Raw genomic sequence first — 20,641 nt, forward strand, 5'->3', positions numbered from 1 at the left:
AGAGATAGTTAAATAAACATATCGATTGTTATTTTAAATTACTATGATTATAAAACTAGTAGTAGTATTGATTAGTCAGGTAAGTTTCACACTGCAATGTGGTGTGCTATAAATGTCAGTAAATTGCTCAGGATCAATTCTTTTATGTGTAATTTTTTCGCAAGTAATAGGATCATAGAAAAACACATTTCATAAACTATAAAATTTGTTACCAAAATCAAGACAAAACACATAAGCCAACAGATGTTGTACAACATTTTCCACCAGATCATACATTTTAATAGTTATCTAAGGATGGTTTAAAATTCAAGGTTTATATCATTGTTTTTAACACCCATTTATGGCTTAATACAGAATAAGAGCAACTAGTCTCTCTAGAATTTCACAGAGAAATTGTTTTTTACTTACTCTCATTGAAAATATACAATATGCAGAAGTCTCATCTATTCTTTAGAATGTCAAGGAAGATTCTGGCTATATTAGAAAAAAAAATATTTATTGAGATAAAAAGAAAGATTAGTTTCCACTATTCTCCCAGATTTCTCTAGATTCTCCTAAAAGCAGACTCTCTCAGAAGTGATTTCTCTTCGAAGTCTACTTAAGAAGCATCCCTCAGCTGTAAATATAACGGTAAAGTGTAAGAACAAATGAATTATAACATTTCTTTTACCTTGGAAACCACATGCTTTCATTATTATATGTTCCTTTGGAACTGTAAGACAACCATTTCAGGTGACTTTGGTATGTAGTAATAATAATCATTAAGAATGTGGGCTCTGACAATGGACTTTTTCCTCTGGGAAAAAAAAAGTAGTTTTTATTAATAGAAATCTAGAATCTGGATCTCTGAAATTAAGCTCAAAGATATCAATTTTAAGCAATAAATCAATACATTAACTTCTCTTCTATACATCTAGTTTGATTCTATTTGTGTTGCTTCCTTGGGAGATTTGAGATGATAATCACCTATCTTTGTACTGTGTGATTCAGGTGTCACTAGTTTCAACCTCACATTTAAGCAAAAAAGGTAAAGATAATGTATTTTATAAATGTTTAGCTGATGGTCCAACCTGATAGAAATAGCTTATTTTAGATGACATGAACACAGCTACAGTAAAGGAAAAATGGGTCGTTTTGTCCTACGTCATCTTCTTATCTATATCATCACTATGTTGATGACCAGCCTTTTAATTTTCTAAAAAATTAAACTAGTTAATCTACATAAAATGCTATTTTTCTCTGCTTATATATAATAGGTCTTATTAAATCTCCAGCAGTTTAAAAGTTTCTTTTGGTGTTTTTAGAAAGAAGATATTGAGAAAATAGATTTTCCATTGTTTGGTTAAGAATGTATAGGCACCTTTGGATAGGAAATAAAGCAGAGAAGTAATAGGAAGTCTAGATTACTGCTTTTAAAACTAAAATTATAGAATACCCTTATAATTTGTTTTTCCTCAGTGACGGAGTTAGAACACAAATCATTAAGTTGTAAGGATACATCTTTTGGGGCTTTCATATCAGTCCAAATTGTTTGTGTTTATGTGTTAATTACTTATCACTTACTTTTCATATATACTATCTATTCAATCGTTACCATAAAGCTCTAAGTATGGCTGGACCTATCCATCCAGTCTTTAAGGAGAGAATCTTGAGGCTCTCATTAATGAATATTAATCCCAAATAAACAGCTAATAAACAGAGGAGCCAGATCTCAAGATTAGTTTTCTGTATCTAAATCCAGGGCTCTTTCAACTTTTAATACACTGCTTTCCCCTATGAATGAGGTAACCCTATGACTGAGTTATTACATGGTATATAAAGAATTATACTGATTATTCTTACAGAATAACTATAAAAAATTTCAATATGACAGTACCAGAACTATGTTCTAGAAATACTTTCTGTTTGTGGAAAAATTGAGTTCCAGAAACAGTGTCTGGTTCAGGCCATGTGTACAGAGAATAACTTCACATGTTGAACAACCATTACTCATTTAAGAGAGTGAAGAAGGTTGAGATTAAGAAGATGGACTCTGGCATCACATTACCTTAGAGTCCATCTCAGCTCTACTAATCACTACATGTATGATCTGAGGCAAATATATAGTCCTTCTGTGCCACAGTTTCCTCAGATGGAAAATAAGAAGTTCCTGTGTCATAGAAATTGTCATGAGGATTAAACTAGTTAATCTACATAAAGTGCTTAGAACATTGTCTAGCATATAATAAATGCTTGAAAAAGCACGTGGCTTAACATGGTGAGGATGCTGATTATGTACTTTTAGTTAAAGAATTAAATAAGACTTTAACCTTATTATTTGCTTGTATATCTGCAAATGAGTTCACATTTGGATCACTGAGGTCATAACAACTAAATCCTCTAATCTGCTTGTTACTATTTCAAAATACTTAACAGTAATATTGTCTCAATCTTGAAAGGCGGCATTAATCAGAATAGTAATAACTCTGAGAAGGCTATAAAAATAAGAGGTCACCTCTCTTTTGTCAAAGAATAGCACAACTCTCAGATATTTTGAGCTGTGCCTCAACTTCATTCAAGTAACTATGTCAGCAATGAAGATACTTTGTATTTTCCTGACCTTTTTCTTCACTGTGTCTTGTGGTCCATCAGGTAATGCTTGTTAATAGGGAAAGGAGGGAAGGACAAAATGTTTTTTTAATAAATGCTTTCCTCTGGAAAAACAAATCAATTATTGTTAGGAGACTCCATATGAACAATTCACTCTATTTTGCATAGAAGAAGAAATGAGTGAAACTGATACTTGAGAAGATAAAGGGGGCAGAGGTAATTACCAAGATGTAGAATTAAACCTATTTGTTGTTTTGTTCGATAAGACTATGACTACTTAGGTGCTTCTTACTGCTTTCTCTTTTTAAATGTAATATAATGAACTAATATTGTAGCTGTTGTCAAAATTAAGCTTTTTATAACTAGCAGAGTAATTTGTGGTGGGGGGGAGGGATGTTGGAGGTGGATGTCCATTTAGAACACAGATCACATAGACTATTTTTTTTCATATCTTTTTCTTTGACACTTGAGGAAGCATGCACAGATTAGACATTTAAGGATATTCTATTTAGCAAAAACAACGCCAGTGTCAAAGAAAATATTGTTGGATAAATAAGTACTTACACCAGTTTTTAAGGGATCGAACCTCAACTTTTTAATACAGTTGCCCGGGTATGATTTGAAAAACAAAATAGTTTATTTCTATATTTTAAATAACTTTATTTACTCATCTATCTATCTAACTGTCTATTTGTTTATTTGCACAAGGGGCTTAAATCTGGATTTATGATCAGAGCCACTTTTTCCTAGTTTTACAGAGGAGAACAAGAGAAAAAACAAGAGAAATTACACAGAGAAAAACAGAATGTTACCTTGTTCGTGGTGTTTGCAAGACTTCATGCAACACCTGGGAATACGTATATAATCACTGCGATATTAAGCCTTGCTGTGTTATACGGGAATACAGAAAGCCAGACGCTAAATACAATACTGCTACAGCTTATACAGATGTAAATTATAATTATACTACACCATACAACACTACACTGTAACAATACTCTTAATAAAAACAAACTTTCTATAAATTTATTTTAACGGGCGCCTCCTCTGGCCTTCTGGATTTCATAACTATATCATGATGGCTAATGAGTTCAATGTTGGGATAGCACAAGAGAAATAAAGAAGAGAAATAAATAGCCTCTTCATTAAATTGGCAGAAGTTATCTTCCACTCATGTTACAAACATCCTCCATCCTTAATACTTCTCTTTACTTCTGGCCTATTTATCTGCCCTATGCAATAGCCTAATTATTTTCATATGATCTTTTAGGTATCAATCATCAATCACAGTTTATGCTACCTTTTCCTGTTTCAGTAAAAATGTACGTGGGTCTTGGACACAAAGTTATATACATCTTAATCACATAATAAGTCAGTATCAATCATGTGAGAAAAAGCAATCAAAGCTTAACAGTGAGCAGTATGTGATGAGGATAAAAACAAGTTAAAAATGTTTTAAAGGTATTTTTCTGATAAAATAACAAGAAAATTTGGAAATGTCAAAAAAGAAAAAGAAAAATTGTTTTGAATTTTACCACCTAGAACTACCTACCATAATCAATTCTGAACATAGGCAGCCAATCCAAGAGTCTTCTCTCCTGGTCCTTAAGCATTTCATTTAACTCCTTCATCTTATAATTAAATATTTAATGCTTCCATCCTTGTTCCTGTTTCCAGTGAACTCATTGTGTTTTCATTTTTCCACAGTCCACACTAATTCTATCATAATATTGAATTAATGTTAATATAAACTTTCTTATGAATTATAAAGCTTTCCATTAGTAAATGCTCGACATTCAGAATTTAAAGCCTCCATTGAATGATTTTTTTTTCTATGTATAACTAAAGATTTGAACAATATAAAAACTTAGATCAGCATTCTGATTACAGGAAATAAAAGATGTTCCATGAATTGGGAGCATAAGAGGGAAGGATAATTTCCAGTTTCATTGTCTTATTTGAAAAAAAAAGTTGCTGAACAAAACAATCATTCATTAGAGAGTATAGTAAGAAGTGTAGATTTGAAAAGAACATTTAGGACATGTTGAGTTTAAACTTCTTTGCTATCTATATGAGTAAAGTTCAGAAATGGAAAACGTGCTGTAAATATAGATTTAAGGAGCCATTGACTGAAGCAATGAGATAAAATCACCCAAAGAAAGGATACAGATTGGGAAAAAAGAAATAAGTCTAAAATCTCAAGGAATAACATTTAAACTATGTCAAGAAAAATTAGATTCTACAAAAGAGAATAAGAAGAAGCAGGTAGCCAATGAGGTCCCAAACATGAAAGAAAAGAGGTAATCCATTCCCACTCTGCTTTGTGTTAATTTTTGACCCACAGAATTAATGAGCATAGTAAAATAGATTTTATTTTAAACCATCAAGTTTCAGCATAATTTGTTGCACAGCAATATTAACCAAAAGTGTCTATTACTTCCAAACTATAAAAGTTAAAAAAAAAAAAGAGAGAGAGAAAAAGAAAAATACATAATAAGTCATAGGCAGGACTTCTGAAATGATGAAGCAAAGAACTCCAAAAATCTGTTCTTCATAAAAGCAATAAAAAAACTGGCAAAAATTGACAAAATTAACTGACTTTTTAAGAGCTCTGCAAATTAACCACAGACTTGCACAAATCCAAGGAGAATTTATTCAAAAAAAATGCTGATTTTCAATAAGAACAGCTAGCTTTGTGGCATTTTAACTGCCCTATTACTGTCCAACTCCCCTCAGTTCTACAGTAGCCTTAAAACTAGCAGTCTCCAAATCAAGGTAGCTCTGAATACATAATGAATATCTACTACCTAATAATAAAAGTCACATAACCTAATTATAAAATAGACAAAGGAATTGGATATATATTTCTGCAAAGAAGCTATGCAAATGTTCAACAACCAGAAAGATGTTTAACCTCAATAGCCATCAAGGGAATAAATGCAAATCAATGGCACCATGAGTTTCCATTTCCCTCCCACTAAGAGAACTATAATGAAAACAACAGACATTAACAAATATTGGTGAGGGTATGAAGAAATTGGAACTTGCATACACTGTTGGTAGGAATATAAATTGGTGCAAACACTTTGCAAAGCAATCTGACCATACCTGAAAAAGTTAAGAATGGAGTTTTCATTTGACTCTGCAACTCCATACTTAGGCAACCTCGTATGTGCAGGAGAAATGAAAACATATGTCAATGCAAAAACTTGTACACAAATATTCATAGCAGCATTACTGATAATAGCCAAAAGGTAGAAACAATCTAAATGTTCAGAGACTGATGAATTGATTGTCATGTGGCCTACATTCATATAATAGAATATTATTGATTCATGCTACAACATAGATAAACCTTGAAAATATTATAAGTAAAAGTAGACAGTCACAAATTGTCACAAATAATAGTAAAATAATAATAATAGTAAAATAATCCACTTGACTTTGAAACCAAGGACACCTGTCTTTGATTAGCATGTGTTGTCATATTAGACACATAAAAACAGGCAAACAGGCAATGCATTTCATACAACTTGCCGTATTACAATCCTTAAATATACAACATGAGTGTCTCAATTCTGATTACACAGAAAGTGCAAATATAATCCTAGACAAGATAAAGGAAGTATGTAACAAGTAAATGAGACGTGAAAAGGGGGGAAGAATGTTGGAATGAATGGCAAGAGGGCTGATATTTTCATTTTAAGTAGAGAAGGGTTAATGTTGTGACCAAAGTTGGTGGAAAAAAAGAAGTATTTAAAAGTTTGAGTGTAACTTACAATCTCTTCTTAGCCTTTTGGCTTAGATCAAGTGAAGATAACTTAGAAGAATTTTCAAATATTAATATAACTTTCAAGTATTTAAGGACACCACAGGAGAGAGTGTAAGTGATCTAAATCTGTATTTCTTACACTGGAAACCCAAATATATAGTCTGGTTGTCAAGCAAAAACAAAATATAACCTGGATTCTAATTCTTATGCTAATAGTAATTGAAAAAAACTTGAAATTGGGAAATTGAGGTGGAAAATTATTTCTATTCATTACAAGGTTTTTTTTCAATATTTATTGTGTGCATATATTACCGTGATAAAAATTTAAACTAAATACAGACTAATTGGGCTTTTCTAGAAAAAATGTAGAGCTCCATAAATATTCAAGTTACATTTTAAAAAAGGTAATAAAATTAGTGACAAAAGTGACACTTTGAATATCTGGACTTTGATAAATGAATAATTTGAGAAAACCAATGGGATAACTAGCTATACAAATGAAGATTTTTGGATATAGGACATATTGATACATTTATGTACCATATTAATGACTAGAATATATTTTGAAAAGTAACCAGGAGTTTAACTGACATGGCAACGTTCAGGTGGTTTACATCTAAAATGATAAATAAATATTTCTCTTAAACTCACTCCTCGCATTCCCCTTTATGTTGATGTTTAATCAATCACTACTGATAAAAGGATGTTGTGTTTATAGCTATCTTGTATATAGAGAATACTCCCTAAAGATCAATTAATTTTAAGTGTTTTTAATTTGTGTAATTCTGCCCACAGTCCTAGTCAGTGGAGCAGAGATTACGTACACAAAAATAAAACAAGTTCCGGATAAAGAGACTTTCTTTCATTAGAAAACTATAAATAGTAAATATCTCTTGGCTTTTTGGAAAGTGCTCTAGTCTCCAGATCTTGTTACCAAATCTTTCAACAGCTTCTTTCTACAGAATGAAGATCTTTTATTACCTCCTCCATTTTCTGTGTTATGTGACTTTCATTACACCAGGTAAAAGATGCTTTTGGCATGTTTGTATGTAGCATATAGCTTCTAACTAAAAGTAGAAATACTAGATTATGAACTGGAAAATGCGGGTTCTTAACACAATCTTTTCAATTAAGAATGTTTCTTCATTATGTTGAATCTTGGTTTCCTCATTTGGAATACTGTTATACTAATGTATTTTACTAACCTCATTTTGAAAATTAATATGCAGATAAAATGAAATGATCCCTTGTCTTTTTGGGGTCTTGATTTTTTTTAGATATACAAATTATTAAGAAAATCATAATTTATTAAATTTATAGAATTCAGAATTAAAGGCTTCATAATAAATTTTCCCCAAGGAAGATGAATGGACTGCAAACAAGAGTATATATCTCTTAGGATATCAATAATAGATGATTTAGAATATAGTCTCAGAATATACTGGGCAATGAGGGATAATGAGACAAGTAAAAAAATAGTACTTCGAAAATCCTTGTTGAACTGGTTAATGCATTAATATTGGAACAAATTAATGGCTTTATAAATCAATCAAAATAAATTATCAAAAAATGTACTGCAATGAAGCCCTCGATGGTGATTGTATAATACTTTTTATAGATGTAGCCTCTGAGTCAATTTGGACTATCTAGCAATGGAGATGTAAATTTATATCCAAAAGCGTTCTAATTTGGTCCTAGAGTTAAAAATTCAAGAGGTGCAATATGTATTAGAAATAGAAACAAATTCAAATTTAGAAGATTTAGATTTTAGTTTCCTACGATAGCTTGTGAACCTTGTGACCCAGAGAATTTAAGTAATTTGTCAACATTTTTAACAAAAAACAAAGGGAATACAAGCAGAATTAATAACAACCACAATTTAAAAAAATAAAAACTTTAATATAAAATTTTGTGCTTGTTAGTTATATATACCTCAAACTGCCATTACGGTTTAATGAAATGATATATTAGAAAGTAGCCCTACAAACTGAAAATTAGTCTATCAGTATAGGTACTATTATTATTATAATTGTTGTATTGTTATAGTTATTATTAATAATAAAAGGGGCCTGAGTAAGTGAAGACCTCAAGTATGATTAGGGAAGGTGTTGGGGCACCTGATGCTGGTGTGTCAATCAATAACCCTCTAACATTGAATGCGTTGAGCAAAATGCTAGACACTGAGAAAACAGAAATAAAGGACATTAATTCTCTAGGCATACTTACAAGTTAGTTGAACAATCTCAGATAAGTCAATAAATTTTCTTGATTTAAAAGTTTTATATAAGTATGTTTTAAATAGTAAGAATGGTGAAATTATAGCAATGGTGGTGGTATGGGAAAATGTTCTGAATCCTTTGATCAAGAGCTTTGAAATTGGAAATAAGTCACTTGTATTTAAACCTTAGCAAGTGAGAGAAATAAACACAAGACAAGAAATAAATATGTGTCCAGTATGTGCCAAACACCATTTCATAACTTTTTATGAATATAGATATCTAATCTGACCTTTTAAATAACCGTATGAGATGACTGCTATTGCTTCTTTTTATAGAAGAGGAAAATTACATTAAAGGAGATAATTTTTCAAAGTCACACCTATGTGACTATGCGTGATATATTGAATACTAATCTAGGTTTTTCAAATTCCAGTATATTTGTTCTTTATACTTCATCATGCTTCCTATAGAAGTCACTGAGTTCAAAGAAAAGACTGAAGAGATAATTCAGTCAAAATAGCAAGGTCCCATGGAAAATAGCTGAACTTCAGATGTATAGCATATGTATCATCAAACTTCGTATTTTCTGAGCATTGCAGAAAACTTTTAAATAAGGCTATGGTAACACTATGAATATGACCACAAGCTTCCCTTTGTTTTTGGATTATTCAAACAGATATTAAGTTATAATGTCTACTGGGTTGGACAGAATGTTCTATATTGGGGCTTTGATTGACCAAAAATTTAAATTAAAAACCAGAAAGGGTAATACAAGATGTCAGAGTGGGTGGCTTTGAAGGAGTTCAAAGAACAGCATATATCAGTTGCACAATGGTGTGGTTTGGCAGTTGGTAAAACCTTAAAGTCACAAAAGATGCAATAAAAATATCTTTCCTTATGAAGATGTGAGATGAGTGTTTGGTCCAAACAGAATGATAACATGCTGAAGAGACCAATGGTAGAAAATTGATAGAAATCAATGCTGATGATGGTTAAAGCATGAAGGAATGGGCTATATTTTAAGGAAGTATAATCATAAGATAACCCATAGAGATAGTGAAAACAGCATACTATAGTGGTTGGTAGAATGAACTTGCCATCAAATAGAAGGTTTATATTAAAAAGCTGGGGCTCCTTTGTAGTTGTGGAGGAATCTTTAATTCTCTTACCTCAACAATGGATGGTAATATCATTAATATTATAAGCTTGTGCAAAGATTAAAAGAAATAATGTAAATAAAGTGTTTATCATATTGAATATCATGTTACAATATTTCAAGAAATGAAAGCAGAGAAATAGAAGTAGAAAGAAAAAGAAGAGAGAAAATAGAAGTAGAGGAATACAGGGTATTCCTATATAGCCAGTTCTTAAGTTGTAGCCAGTTCTTAAGATGTCTCAGACTACTCCATAAAATTCCCCCCAGGGAAGATGGCAGGTATACAGTGGTGTTGGCAGCTTTATGATATATTGTGTGGTGAATGACAGCTGAGTCTAAAATAGTGAAGAAGAAACATTCACTTGTGTTGAAATATTGGCAACAAGACAGTATCAGTCCTGATGTTCTAGGTTTTATTAAATTTAAAATCAAGGTGAGTCAGTCGCCAAGGCAATTTGGTTACTTGAGAAATATGATAAAATGTTGGAAGAGTGGGGCCCATAAAAATAAATACACTTTTCAAATTGACCAGGATTTTATTGATTAGCTAAATAACTTCTCGATCAATCCAGAAAGATGTGCTATGACAAATAAACACTATGCCACTCTTGTGGCAATGATTAGTTTGTATTAATTAATTGTATTAGTTAAGGGTAACAAATTAATTGTAATTTCTTTCCATATATTTACCCACCTGATTTAAAGAATTATACCTTTAAATAGTCTTAATTTTTAAACCCTTTAAACAGTTTTGAATAAGCTAAGAAACAAAGGAAACAGATAATAATATTTTAAAACCATTTATGACCTATTATGACCTTTACATGATGGTACTATTAATTCATAGGAAATCTCTTCAATAGTAGAGATTCAGGTGCCAGCCATAGCATGAGATAAGTATAACCCTTGCCAAACTGACAATGCTTCAGGAATAGAAAAGAAAAAGATTTAATTCTAAGATCTGAATAAGAGGTAGATAAGAGAAGGGAAACAGAAATTGATATTAAATTCTCAATTATCAACCAACTTTAAGCTGTATTAAAGTGAAGGAAATCGACAAGTAATTTCAAATAGAGTGGCTAGAATTATTTTATTTAAATTTGCCTAAAGTAAAATTTTTCCTACATTTAGTTTGCAGTCCAGAACACCATTTACTAATCATATATAGAGTACATTATCAAGTATATATTACTCATGATTCTTTATATATGTATTATATATATCTATATCTATTATATGTATCTATTATATATCCATTTTAATAGAATTCTATCTTATAAATTGTCATTCACAAAACATTCAACTTTTATTTTTCACATCTTCACTTTCTTCTGTAGTTGTAAATTAATTAAGTCTCCTAGACACAGCCAAATCTACCATAAACAGTATATAATTTAAAGCAATATCCAGATACCTACAGAGTGCTTTTCATGTGTAAATGTCCGATTTTTTAATGTAGAGGCCATGGGTTAAATATTCAAGTGTGGATTCTGGACTTGAATAATTTAGGATTGAATTCTGGGTTAAGCATGTACTAATTTTACAAACTCGGGCAAATTATTTGGTCACTTAAAGCTTCAGGTATCTACCTGAACAGCAACTAGCTCAAACCTTTATGACATGTAAATGAGATAACGTATGCAAAACATTTAAAACAATACCTGACACATAAATTTGCAATGAATGAAAACTATTTTGATTATTATTAGACCACAAATGGACCATAAAACACGTTTAAAATTTTAAAGAATGGAAATTCTACAATACATGTCAGAACATAATGGAATTGAAATAGAAAATATCCCAAAATATATGGAGATTATTCATTAACATGTGAGTTAAAAAAGAAATCTCAATGTAAATTTAAAAATATTTTGGGGGAGTGGGAATAAAAATGACATAGATGATAGAGGGTCTGTTCATCCTTCTGGTGACCAAATCAAAGTTGTGATGGAAACAAGGAGCAAACAGCAAGGAAAAATCACCTGGAATCTAAAGGAACAAGCCATACAACTAGGGAGAAATTCGAGAAATCCAAGAAATCACCCTGCAATGGCAACAGGTAGGTTGAGACAAGGACGTGAGGCTGCCCCGTCCCAAGTGGCTGAGTGGGACAGAGGCCATAGTTGTGGCAGCTGCAGATGCCCCTTAAAGGGGCCACATCTGCAAGTGAACTTCTGTGGTGACGGACCAACCCACTCTGAGCACCGGTGACTTTGGCTGCGTGCAGGGGCACCAGGGACTTACAGGGGAGCACTGAGTTGTCAGAGTGAAGGCTGAGGTAAGATTCACTCTGTACAGAAATGTCTGCAGTATCCATTGTTTCCTGTTGAGTCTCCCCTCTTCCCAGTGTGACAGACACAACACTGCTTTAACAGAGAAGTCATCAAACTGGGTAACAGAGGTTGCTCCACCCAGAGGGTTCCCTGAAACGCACCTCCCCCAACTCGTGGCTCCACCCAAGCCACATCCAAGTACATCCTCAGCGAGTCTGGAGCTCCTTGCTGAGCAGCACCTAGACTCACACAGGCGGCAGCTGGCCTCGGTTTCTGGTGTGGCCTTTGGAGGCAACTAAAAACGCAGTATCTGTGGATTGCTTAATGAATCTTAACAGGTGGCCCCAGAGGGGCAGACGCTTGGACTACATTTGGCCTGCAACTGAACCCCTCTCAGGACTGGGCCACTGGACACCTACCACACAAATCCACGCTAATATGACCGGGAAACTTAAGACATGGAAAGACAGACATGGAAACACAGCCAAAATGGGAAGACAAAGAAGCAGAAATCATATGAGAGAACAGAACAGAGATCCAGAAATAATAGAGTAAAGCAATCTAACAGATGCAGAGTTCAAAACACTGGTTATAAAGATGCTCAATTAACTTATGGGACGTGCAGATGAATTCAGTGACAACAATAAAGAGATAAAAAACATAAACATGCAAATAGAAATTATAAAAGGGAACCAGTCATAAATGAAGAACACATTATCTGAGATGAGAAATATATTAAATGGAATAAACAAAGTGAATAAAGAAGAGGATCAACTGACCTATCTAGAAGACAGGAAAGCCAAGGACACTCAATCAGAATGGCAAGAAAAAAGAAGCCAAGGATATAATAATAATTTAAGGAGCCTATGGGATGGGACACGATTAAAGGTAAAAACATCCATCTCATAGGGGTACCTGAAGAGGGAGAACAAGAAGTTGAATATATATTTAAAGAAATAATGATAGAAAAATTCCCTAACCAGGTGAAGGAAATAGACATACAACCCCAGGAAGCTCAGAGAGTTTCCAAAACCAGGAACCAAAAGAGGCCCACACCAAGACACATCATAATTAAAATGCCAAAGTTTAAATACAAAGAGAGAATCTTAAAAGCAGCAAGAGAAAAGTAGTTAGTTACCTACAAGGGAATACTCGTAAGACTGCAGCTGATTTCTCAAAATAAACTATGCAGGACAGAAGGGCTTGGCACAAAATATTCGACGTGATGGAGACCCGGGATCTACAACCAAGAATATTTTATCCAGAAAAGCTATCATTTAGAGTTGAAGGACAGATAAAGAGCTTCCCAGACAGAAATAAGCTAAAGGAATTTATCACCACCAAGCCAGTATTACAGGAAATGTTGGAGGGACTTCTTTAAGAAGAAAAGCATGTATCAAAAACAGGAATAAAGAATGGTAATAACTACATTCTTATCAACAAGTCCCTCAAATGGAAAAGAATTAAGTGCTCCAACCAAAGTATAGAGTGGCTAAATGGATAAGAAAACAAGACCCCTACATATGCTGCCTACAAGACTCACTTCAGATTAAAGACACACACACAGACTAAAATAAAAGGGATGGAAAAAGATATTGCCATGATGGACCTAGAGGATATTGAGCTGAATGAAATGGGTCTGGTAGAGAAAGACAAATATCACATGATTTCACATACATGTGGAATCTGAAGAACAAAATAAATAACAAGACCAGTAAAAAAAGTGGAAATAAACTTATAGATACAGAGAATAGTTAGAGGCATACTAGATGGGAGGGGTTTGGAGGACACAAAAAAAGCAAAGGAATTAAGAGGTACAAATGGATAGTTGCAGAATAGACATGGAGATGTAGCATGTAGCATGGGGAAGATGGTTAATAATGTTGTAATAAGAAGGGTACTAGATTTAGTGCGGTGATCACTTTGTGAGTTATATGGATCTCTATGTGAGTTATATGGATCTCTATGATTACTACGCTACACAACTGAAACTGATATATTATTGCATGCCAAATATAAATGGGAAAAAAAACTCTTTGAATTGTACAATGGAAATGCAAACAACTAATTGTCTATTATATTGTCTATTATATTTCAATAAAGACCAAAAAATATTTTTAACTAAATGAAAATAAAACTTATTAAAATTTATGGTATGTAGTGAAAGTGGTACATAGAGGGAAATTTATAGCATTTTATGAATATATTAGTAAAGAAGAAAGATCTAAAAATCAATAATCTAATTTTTCATCTTAGGTAATTAAAAAACAAAGAGCAAATTAAATCCAAAGTAAGTAGAAGAGAAGAAAGGTAAGAATTAGACCAGAAATCATTAAAATTGAAAACAGGAAACCAATAGAGAAAATCAGTACGATCAAAAGCTTGTTTTTTAAAGATCAATAAAATGATAAGTTTCTAGCCAGACTAAGCAAATAAGAAAGCAGACATGAATTATTAATACCAGAAATGAAGAGGAGACATTTCTACAGATCCCATGGAAATTAAAAGGATAATGAAGGAATACTATTAGTAATTGTAGGTCAAAAATTTAATAACCTATATGAAATGACCCAATTCTTTGAAAGACAAAATATGAAAAAACTCACATAAGAAGAAATAGGCAATAAGAAAAAGCCTATATCTTTTTAAAAAGTTGAATCAATAATCGATACCTTTCCAAAATAGAAAACACCAACCCATATAGGTTCATTGGTAAATTCTACCAAACAATTAAGAAAGTATACCAATTCTCCAAAATTTTTTTAGAGTATAGAAGTGGAAGGAATACTTCATTATCCAATGAGACCTGCATTATGATAATACCAAAACCAGACAAAAGTATTTTGTGAAAACTACTGACCACTATCTTTTATAAACTTAGATGTAAAATTCCTCAGAAAAATATTACCCTATGAAAACCATAATATATAAACAGAATTATACACCACAACCAAATGGGATATTTTCCAGGTATGCAAGACTAGTTCAACGTTTAAAAAAGAATTAAAGTAATTCATCATATCAAAAAACAAAATCGCACATAATTATATCATTAGAAGTAGAAAAATTATTTGATAATATCCAACATCTATTCATGATAAAAACTCTCAGTAAAATAGGAATACAAAAGACCTTTCTCAAAGTGATAAAGACTGTCTACAAAGAACCTACCACTTAGTGATTACCAGAGGAAAAGTGGAGTAGAGTAGAGAGGAGGTAAATAAGAGTAAAGGTGGTCAAATACATGGTGGCAAAAAGAGATTTGACTTTCGGTGGGGAACACACAGTGCAATATATAGATGAATGTTATGGAATTGTACATTTAAAACCTATATAATTTCATTAATTAATGAGACCCTCAATAAATTTAATTTAAAAAAAGAACCTATAGCTAACAACATACTTAATAGTGAGAAACAGTTTTCTCAATAAAATAGCTACAGGAAAGGATATTTCCTCTCACTGCTTCTTTCAAACATCATACTAGAAGTTCTTGCTAATACATAAGGCCAGAAAAATAAATAAAGGGTATACAGATTGGGAAGGTAGACATAAAACTGTTATTGTTCACAGATGACATGATTATCTATGTAGAAAATATGAATGAATTGACAAATAAAATTCCTAGAAATAAGTAAATATAGCAAGATTGTAGAATACAAGGTTAATATATAAATGCCAATTGATTTCCTATATACCAATAATAATCAAGTAGAATTTGAAATTAAAAACATAATACCATATCTTAGCACCTCCAAAATATAATACTTAGGTATAAATCTACAAAATATGTACAAGATCTACATGAGAAAAATCTACAAAATTATGATGAATGAAATTAAAGACCTGAAAAAGCAGAAATTTTATATTCATGAATAGGAAGATTCAATATTTTCAAGAAGTCAGTTCTAAACTTACTTTAAAGCTACAGTAATCAAGACAGTGTGATATTGGTGAAAAAAGGGATAAATAGATTCACAAAACAGGTTAGAGAGCCCACAAATATACTCTCATAAATATAGTCAACTAATCTTTGACAAAGGAACAAAAGTCATACAGTGGAGCAAATATAGTCTCTTCAGCGAATGAAGTTGGAACAATTAGACATCCTCATGCAAAAAAAAAAAAAAATCTAGTCACAGACTTTATACTCTACACAAAAAATGATTCAGAATCAATCATAGCCCTGAATGTAAAATGCAAAACTATAAAACTCCTAGAAGATAACATAGTAGAAACATAGATGTCCTTGTGTATGGTGATGACTTTTTAGATACAACACCAAAGGTATAATTCATGAAAAAAAGAATTGATAAGCTGGACTTCAGTAAATTAAAAACTTCTACTCTTTAAAAGACAATGCCAAGATAATGAAATGACAATTGCAGGCTAGGAGAAATAGTTGCAACAGACACATATCATAAAAGATCAATATCCACAATATACAAAAACTCTTAAAATTCAACAATAAGAAAATAAAAAACCCAATTAAAAAATGAACCAAAGACCTTAACAGATGCCTCACAAACAAGATATGCAGATAGCAAGTAAGCATATGAAAGGATGCTCCACATCGTATGTCATCAGAGAAATGCAAATTAAAACAATAGTCAGATACCACTTCACACTTATTAGAATAGCCAAAATCCAGAATAGTGACAACATCAAATTCTGGTGAGGACATAAAGCAACAGCAACTCTTATACTCTTTGCTGGTGGATTTGCAAAGTGATACAGCAATTTGGAATACAGTTTGGCACTTTTTAAACAAAACTAAGCATACCTTTATTATATGATCTAGCAATTGTGCTCCTTAGTATTTACCCAAAGGAGGTGAAAATTTATGTTCACATAAAAACTTACAAATGGGTGTTTATAGAAGCTGTCTTCATAATTTCCAAAATTTGGAAACATCCAAGATGTACTTCAGTAGGTAAATGGATAAACTATGGTACATATAAACAATGGAATATTATTCAGTACTAAAAAAAAATGAGCAATGAAGCAGTTAAAGGATATATGGAAATCTTAAGTGCACATTAATAAGTGAAAACAAATCAATCTGAAAAAGCGATGTACTGTATGATTCCAACTATACGATATACTAAAAAAAGTAAAACTATGAAGATAATAAAAAAAGACAATGGTTGCCAGATGATTTAAGGGAGAGATGAATAGGTAGAGTGCAAATTTTTAAGGCAATAACTAAACTCTGCATGATATGTATGTCATTATATATTTGCCCACACCCATAAAATGCACAATATCAAGAGTGAACCTTAATGTAAACTCTAGGATTTATATAATTATGATATGTCAGTGTAGGCTTATCTTTGGTAAAAATGTAACATTCTGGTGAATGATGTTGATAATGGGGAACATGTAGGAGTGGAGGAAGAAGATATTTGGAGAATCTCTGTATCCCTTTCTCAATTTTGTTGTAAACTTAAACTGCCTTAAAAAATTAAATTAAAAAAAATTAAAAACTTTAAAAAATTCATGAACAATAAAAACATTATACCAATAACATAAAAAGCAAAATACAGAAACAATTAAATAGAGAAAAAATGAAAAACTTCAATACAAATAACCAAAGGCATAAAATTAAAATTGAATGAATACCATTTTATTTGGGGGCAAAATTTATATACATTGTTGGTGGCAGTAGTTAAGAACCTTAGAATGTATCTTTTTCACAACTACCTAAATATGTATCATATAATTATTAAAATATCAAATAAAAATTTGCTTACCACAATTCTAAAACGTTAAAATTTTAAATATGACTTAGCTAAAAGATCGAATAAATTGCCACTTGGAATATCAAGGGAATATTTTGTAGCTTTAAAAACAATGTTCAATTTTGTTGAGAAGAGTAATATATAACCTTTAATCAAGTATTAATCAAAAACAAATTTCAATTTTATATATATGGTGATACATAATATTTTTAATGTCTTCTTATTTTTTGATATTTTTTAAATTTGTTACAATGTATATAGTACTTTTGGTAATCAGAAATAATATGTTCTTAAATAAGAGATCAGTAATTTCAGTTACTCTTCTTTTACTGTAGCCACATGTACCTTGGTGGATCCTGATATGTGCTCAAAACGTTTTGGTCGCTGTAGGAGACACTGTCTTAAAGAGGAAAAGCAAATTGATATATGTTTCTCACCAAATAAGATTTGCTGCATTGAGAGGTTGTATGAAGAGGATTAATCTTGGAAAGGAAGATGTACCCCTGACCAAAGAAGTCATGTGTGCACCAATGCAGAGATATAGGAATATAAGTAGAACTTCTGTAATAAATAAACATATAAACCAATGTTGATATATTTCTTAGTAGGTGCTAATTATGTATCAATGGAATGAAGTAACACCTTTCTTATTTTCTCTAAGCTAAATGTTTTTGTCGAGGCAAGATCTGGTGCTAATTTACCATCATATGGATACCATGTTTGCTACAATTAGAACCACTTTTGGTGTGTCATGGTTCACCTATGCTTATACAAATGAACATTTTCCAGCTTAACCATGACTCATGAGAAAATTTATTCATGGAAATTAGTACCCATAGGCTTATCAATTGTCTAAATGTCATAATCATGTTAAATAACAGGACACCTAAGTATGAAATGAATGCATGAGCTACGGCAGAGCATGGAGATACTCGTTGGTGTTTCCTCTCTTCTCTCAAGATTCTGCTCATGCAAAAAGGCATATTAATCTAATACTAGCTAATACTAATACTGTTAAACTGAGTTTAAAAACAATTTGAACTTTGGCTAAAGAATTTAGATTCATAAAACATTAGCTCAGCATTTTCTTACTTAGTTCTAGATGGGTAAGAAAATGCATGAAAATCTTTTATTTCAGCCTCAATCTAAGGACTAAACAGCACAATAAGTCTCTGTAATGTCGAAGCTGGGAAAGGAACATGGGGACTAGACTTTGTTGTTCAGCTAAAAGCAAAACATAAATCAACCCATTATCAATATTCTATAAGGTTCTTAACAATATTCTACGTCTTTGTTGATTATCATGTTCTTTAAAATTAACTTAACTACCAACCCAAGATCACTGCCTTTTTTTTTTTTAATTTGGAAATCTGTTAAAGCTAATGTGAATTTCTACCTTAAAGGTGTCATTTAGCCACCAGGTATTAAAATGATGTGTACCTCAAAAAAAAATATTTAACTCATGTAGAATCCACAAGCAACAAGGATAGCCAAGGTCTGTACTTCTGTAGGATCAAGAATCAGATATAAGGATCAAATTCAAGGATTTGAATGTAAGAAAGAAATATATCAAGAGCTCCAGGGATGAGAACAAGTTGAAAAGTTGAATTCAATAAGACATAAGACAAAATCATTCAAGATTTACAATAAAATTTTAAGGAAAGGGTATTTTGGAGATGGCAGCAGTAACATAGTAGCAGCAACATAGTAAGTTAAAATAGAGCAGCTAAATAGTACAACCAAAACTCAATAAAAAGTTTGCAACAAACTAGGTGACAAGATATTCCCGCATACCTTAACCACATAGATGGGGCGAAGGGAGGGACACCAAGAACTTAAAGACCTTTGTGGAATTTGTATCTGTGTAGGAGAAATTAGATGAAGAAAAGCAACCTTTTTATGGATATGAGAATAGAAGATCCCCACAGCGCCAACAGCATTCACTGGGAAGGATAGAAATACAATTTAATTATAGCAGCTGTAACTGGGAGGAATTTTCCAGTCTGATAGTGGGTAAATGAAGTGATAATTGGCAATGACTGACAGGGCTGAGGAAATTTACTCTTCTGAACACCTGAAACTGACCAGACAATACTTATATTAAGAAAAAGTGCTGAGAGTAGAGAAAAAAATTGACCAGGACTATAAAAACGAGGAAAGACACACCCAATTTTTGCTTATGTCTACTGTCAGGAATAGACCTATGTCCAGAAACTTCATTTTTCAATATCCCAATTTAGTGTGTTAGTTAGGGACAAAGAACAGTGTACAAAATACCCAGTCCTAGAGCTCTCACTGATGTATTGGCAGCATCATTATATTATATATACTTATATATTATATATATACTTGCTCATTATATTATATTCCATTGTGCTATGGCTTTTATAGATGCTTTTTCCACAGCTAGAGTTCTAGTAAACTATAAGGGTTTAGGAAGTATTATATCTTTTTCCTTTATCTCTCCTCAAATTCATAACAGGCTTTAAAGTATAGTAGATATTAATCAATAAATGTTGGAAAATAATGAAACATTTATCCTAAACATTATTTGTCTTAAGCAGAAAACATTTTATTTGAAACTTTATGGTTTTGAATTCATTTCAGTGCTGAGCTAAAAAATAGAAATTTCTGTAGGTGTTTCTAGTTTTAATAATACAGAATTTACTATTGACTCCTCAATCTTGGACAAGTTACTAAACTAGCTGTGTTTGATTATTTATAAAGAGTAATGATAATAAATCATCATTAAATACAAAAAAGTTGTGATCTATATTATTTTAGTCCTCAAATGAGAATTTAAATCTTGATCTATATATCTCCTAACTATTTAAGGTGATCCTTATATGCAGTTCATAGCAACACAATTCACATCTCTTTTTTTCTCT

The 20,641-nt window shown here is 31.8% G+C and overlaps 2 protein-coding genes across 2 annotated transcripts; both read left to right on the plus strand.

The window, feature by feature from the left end:
* The first annotated feature begins 2,573 nt into the window (after positions 1-2,573).
* Positions 2,574-3,581, plus strand: DEFB113 (defensin beta 113). Its single transcript, XM_039853083.1, has 2 exons — positions 2,574-2,631; positions 3,340-3,581. Exons 1-2 carry the CDS (start codon positions 2,574-2,576, stop codon positions 3,579-3,581), a joined length of 300 nt encoding a protein of 99 aa, XP_039709017.1.
* Positions 3,582-11,788: 8,207 nt separating this feature from the next.
* On the plus strand, positions 11,789-18,234 carry DEFB114 (defensin beta 114). Its single transcript, XM_039853084.1, has 2 exons — positions 11,789-11,798; positions 18,089-18,234. The coding sequence occupies exons 1-2, from the start codon at positions 11,789-11,791 to the stop codon at positions 18,232-18,234; spliced, it is 156 nt and encodes a 51-aa protein (XP_039709018.1).
* The last annotated feature ends 2,407 nt before the right edge of the window (positions 18,235-20,641 follow it).

Source organism: Pteropus medius, unplaced genomic scaffold (genome assembly GCF_902729225.1).
Source record: "Pteropus medius unplaced genomic scaffold, Ma_sr-lr_union100, whole genome shotgun sequence".
Taxonomy (NCBI): Eukaryota; Metazoa; Chordata; class Mammalia; order Chiroptera; family Pteropodidae; genus Pteropus; species Pteropus medius.

Bases quoted from the DNA above. Each gene is read 5' to 3' on its own strand.
- DEFB113 (XM_039853083.1), top strand. From the start codon at position 2,574: ATGAAGATACTTTGTATTTTCCTGACCTTTTTCTTCACTGTGTCTTGT. The intron at 2,632-3,339 runs GTAATGCTTGTT...ACTTTTTCCTAG, and splicing joins TGTGTCTTGTGGTCCATCAG to TTTTACAGAGGAGAACAAGA.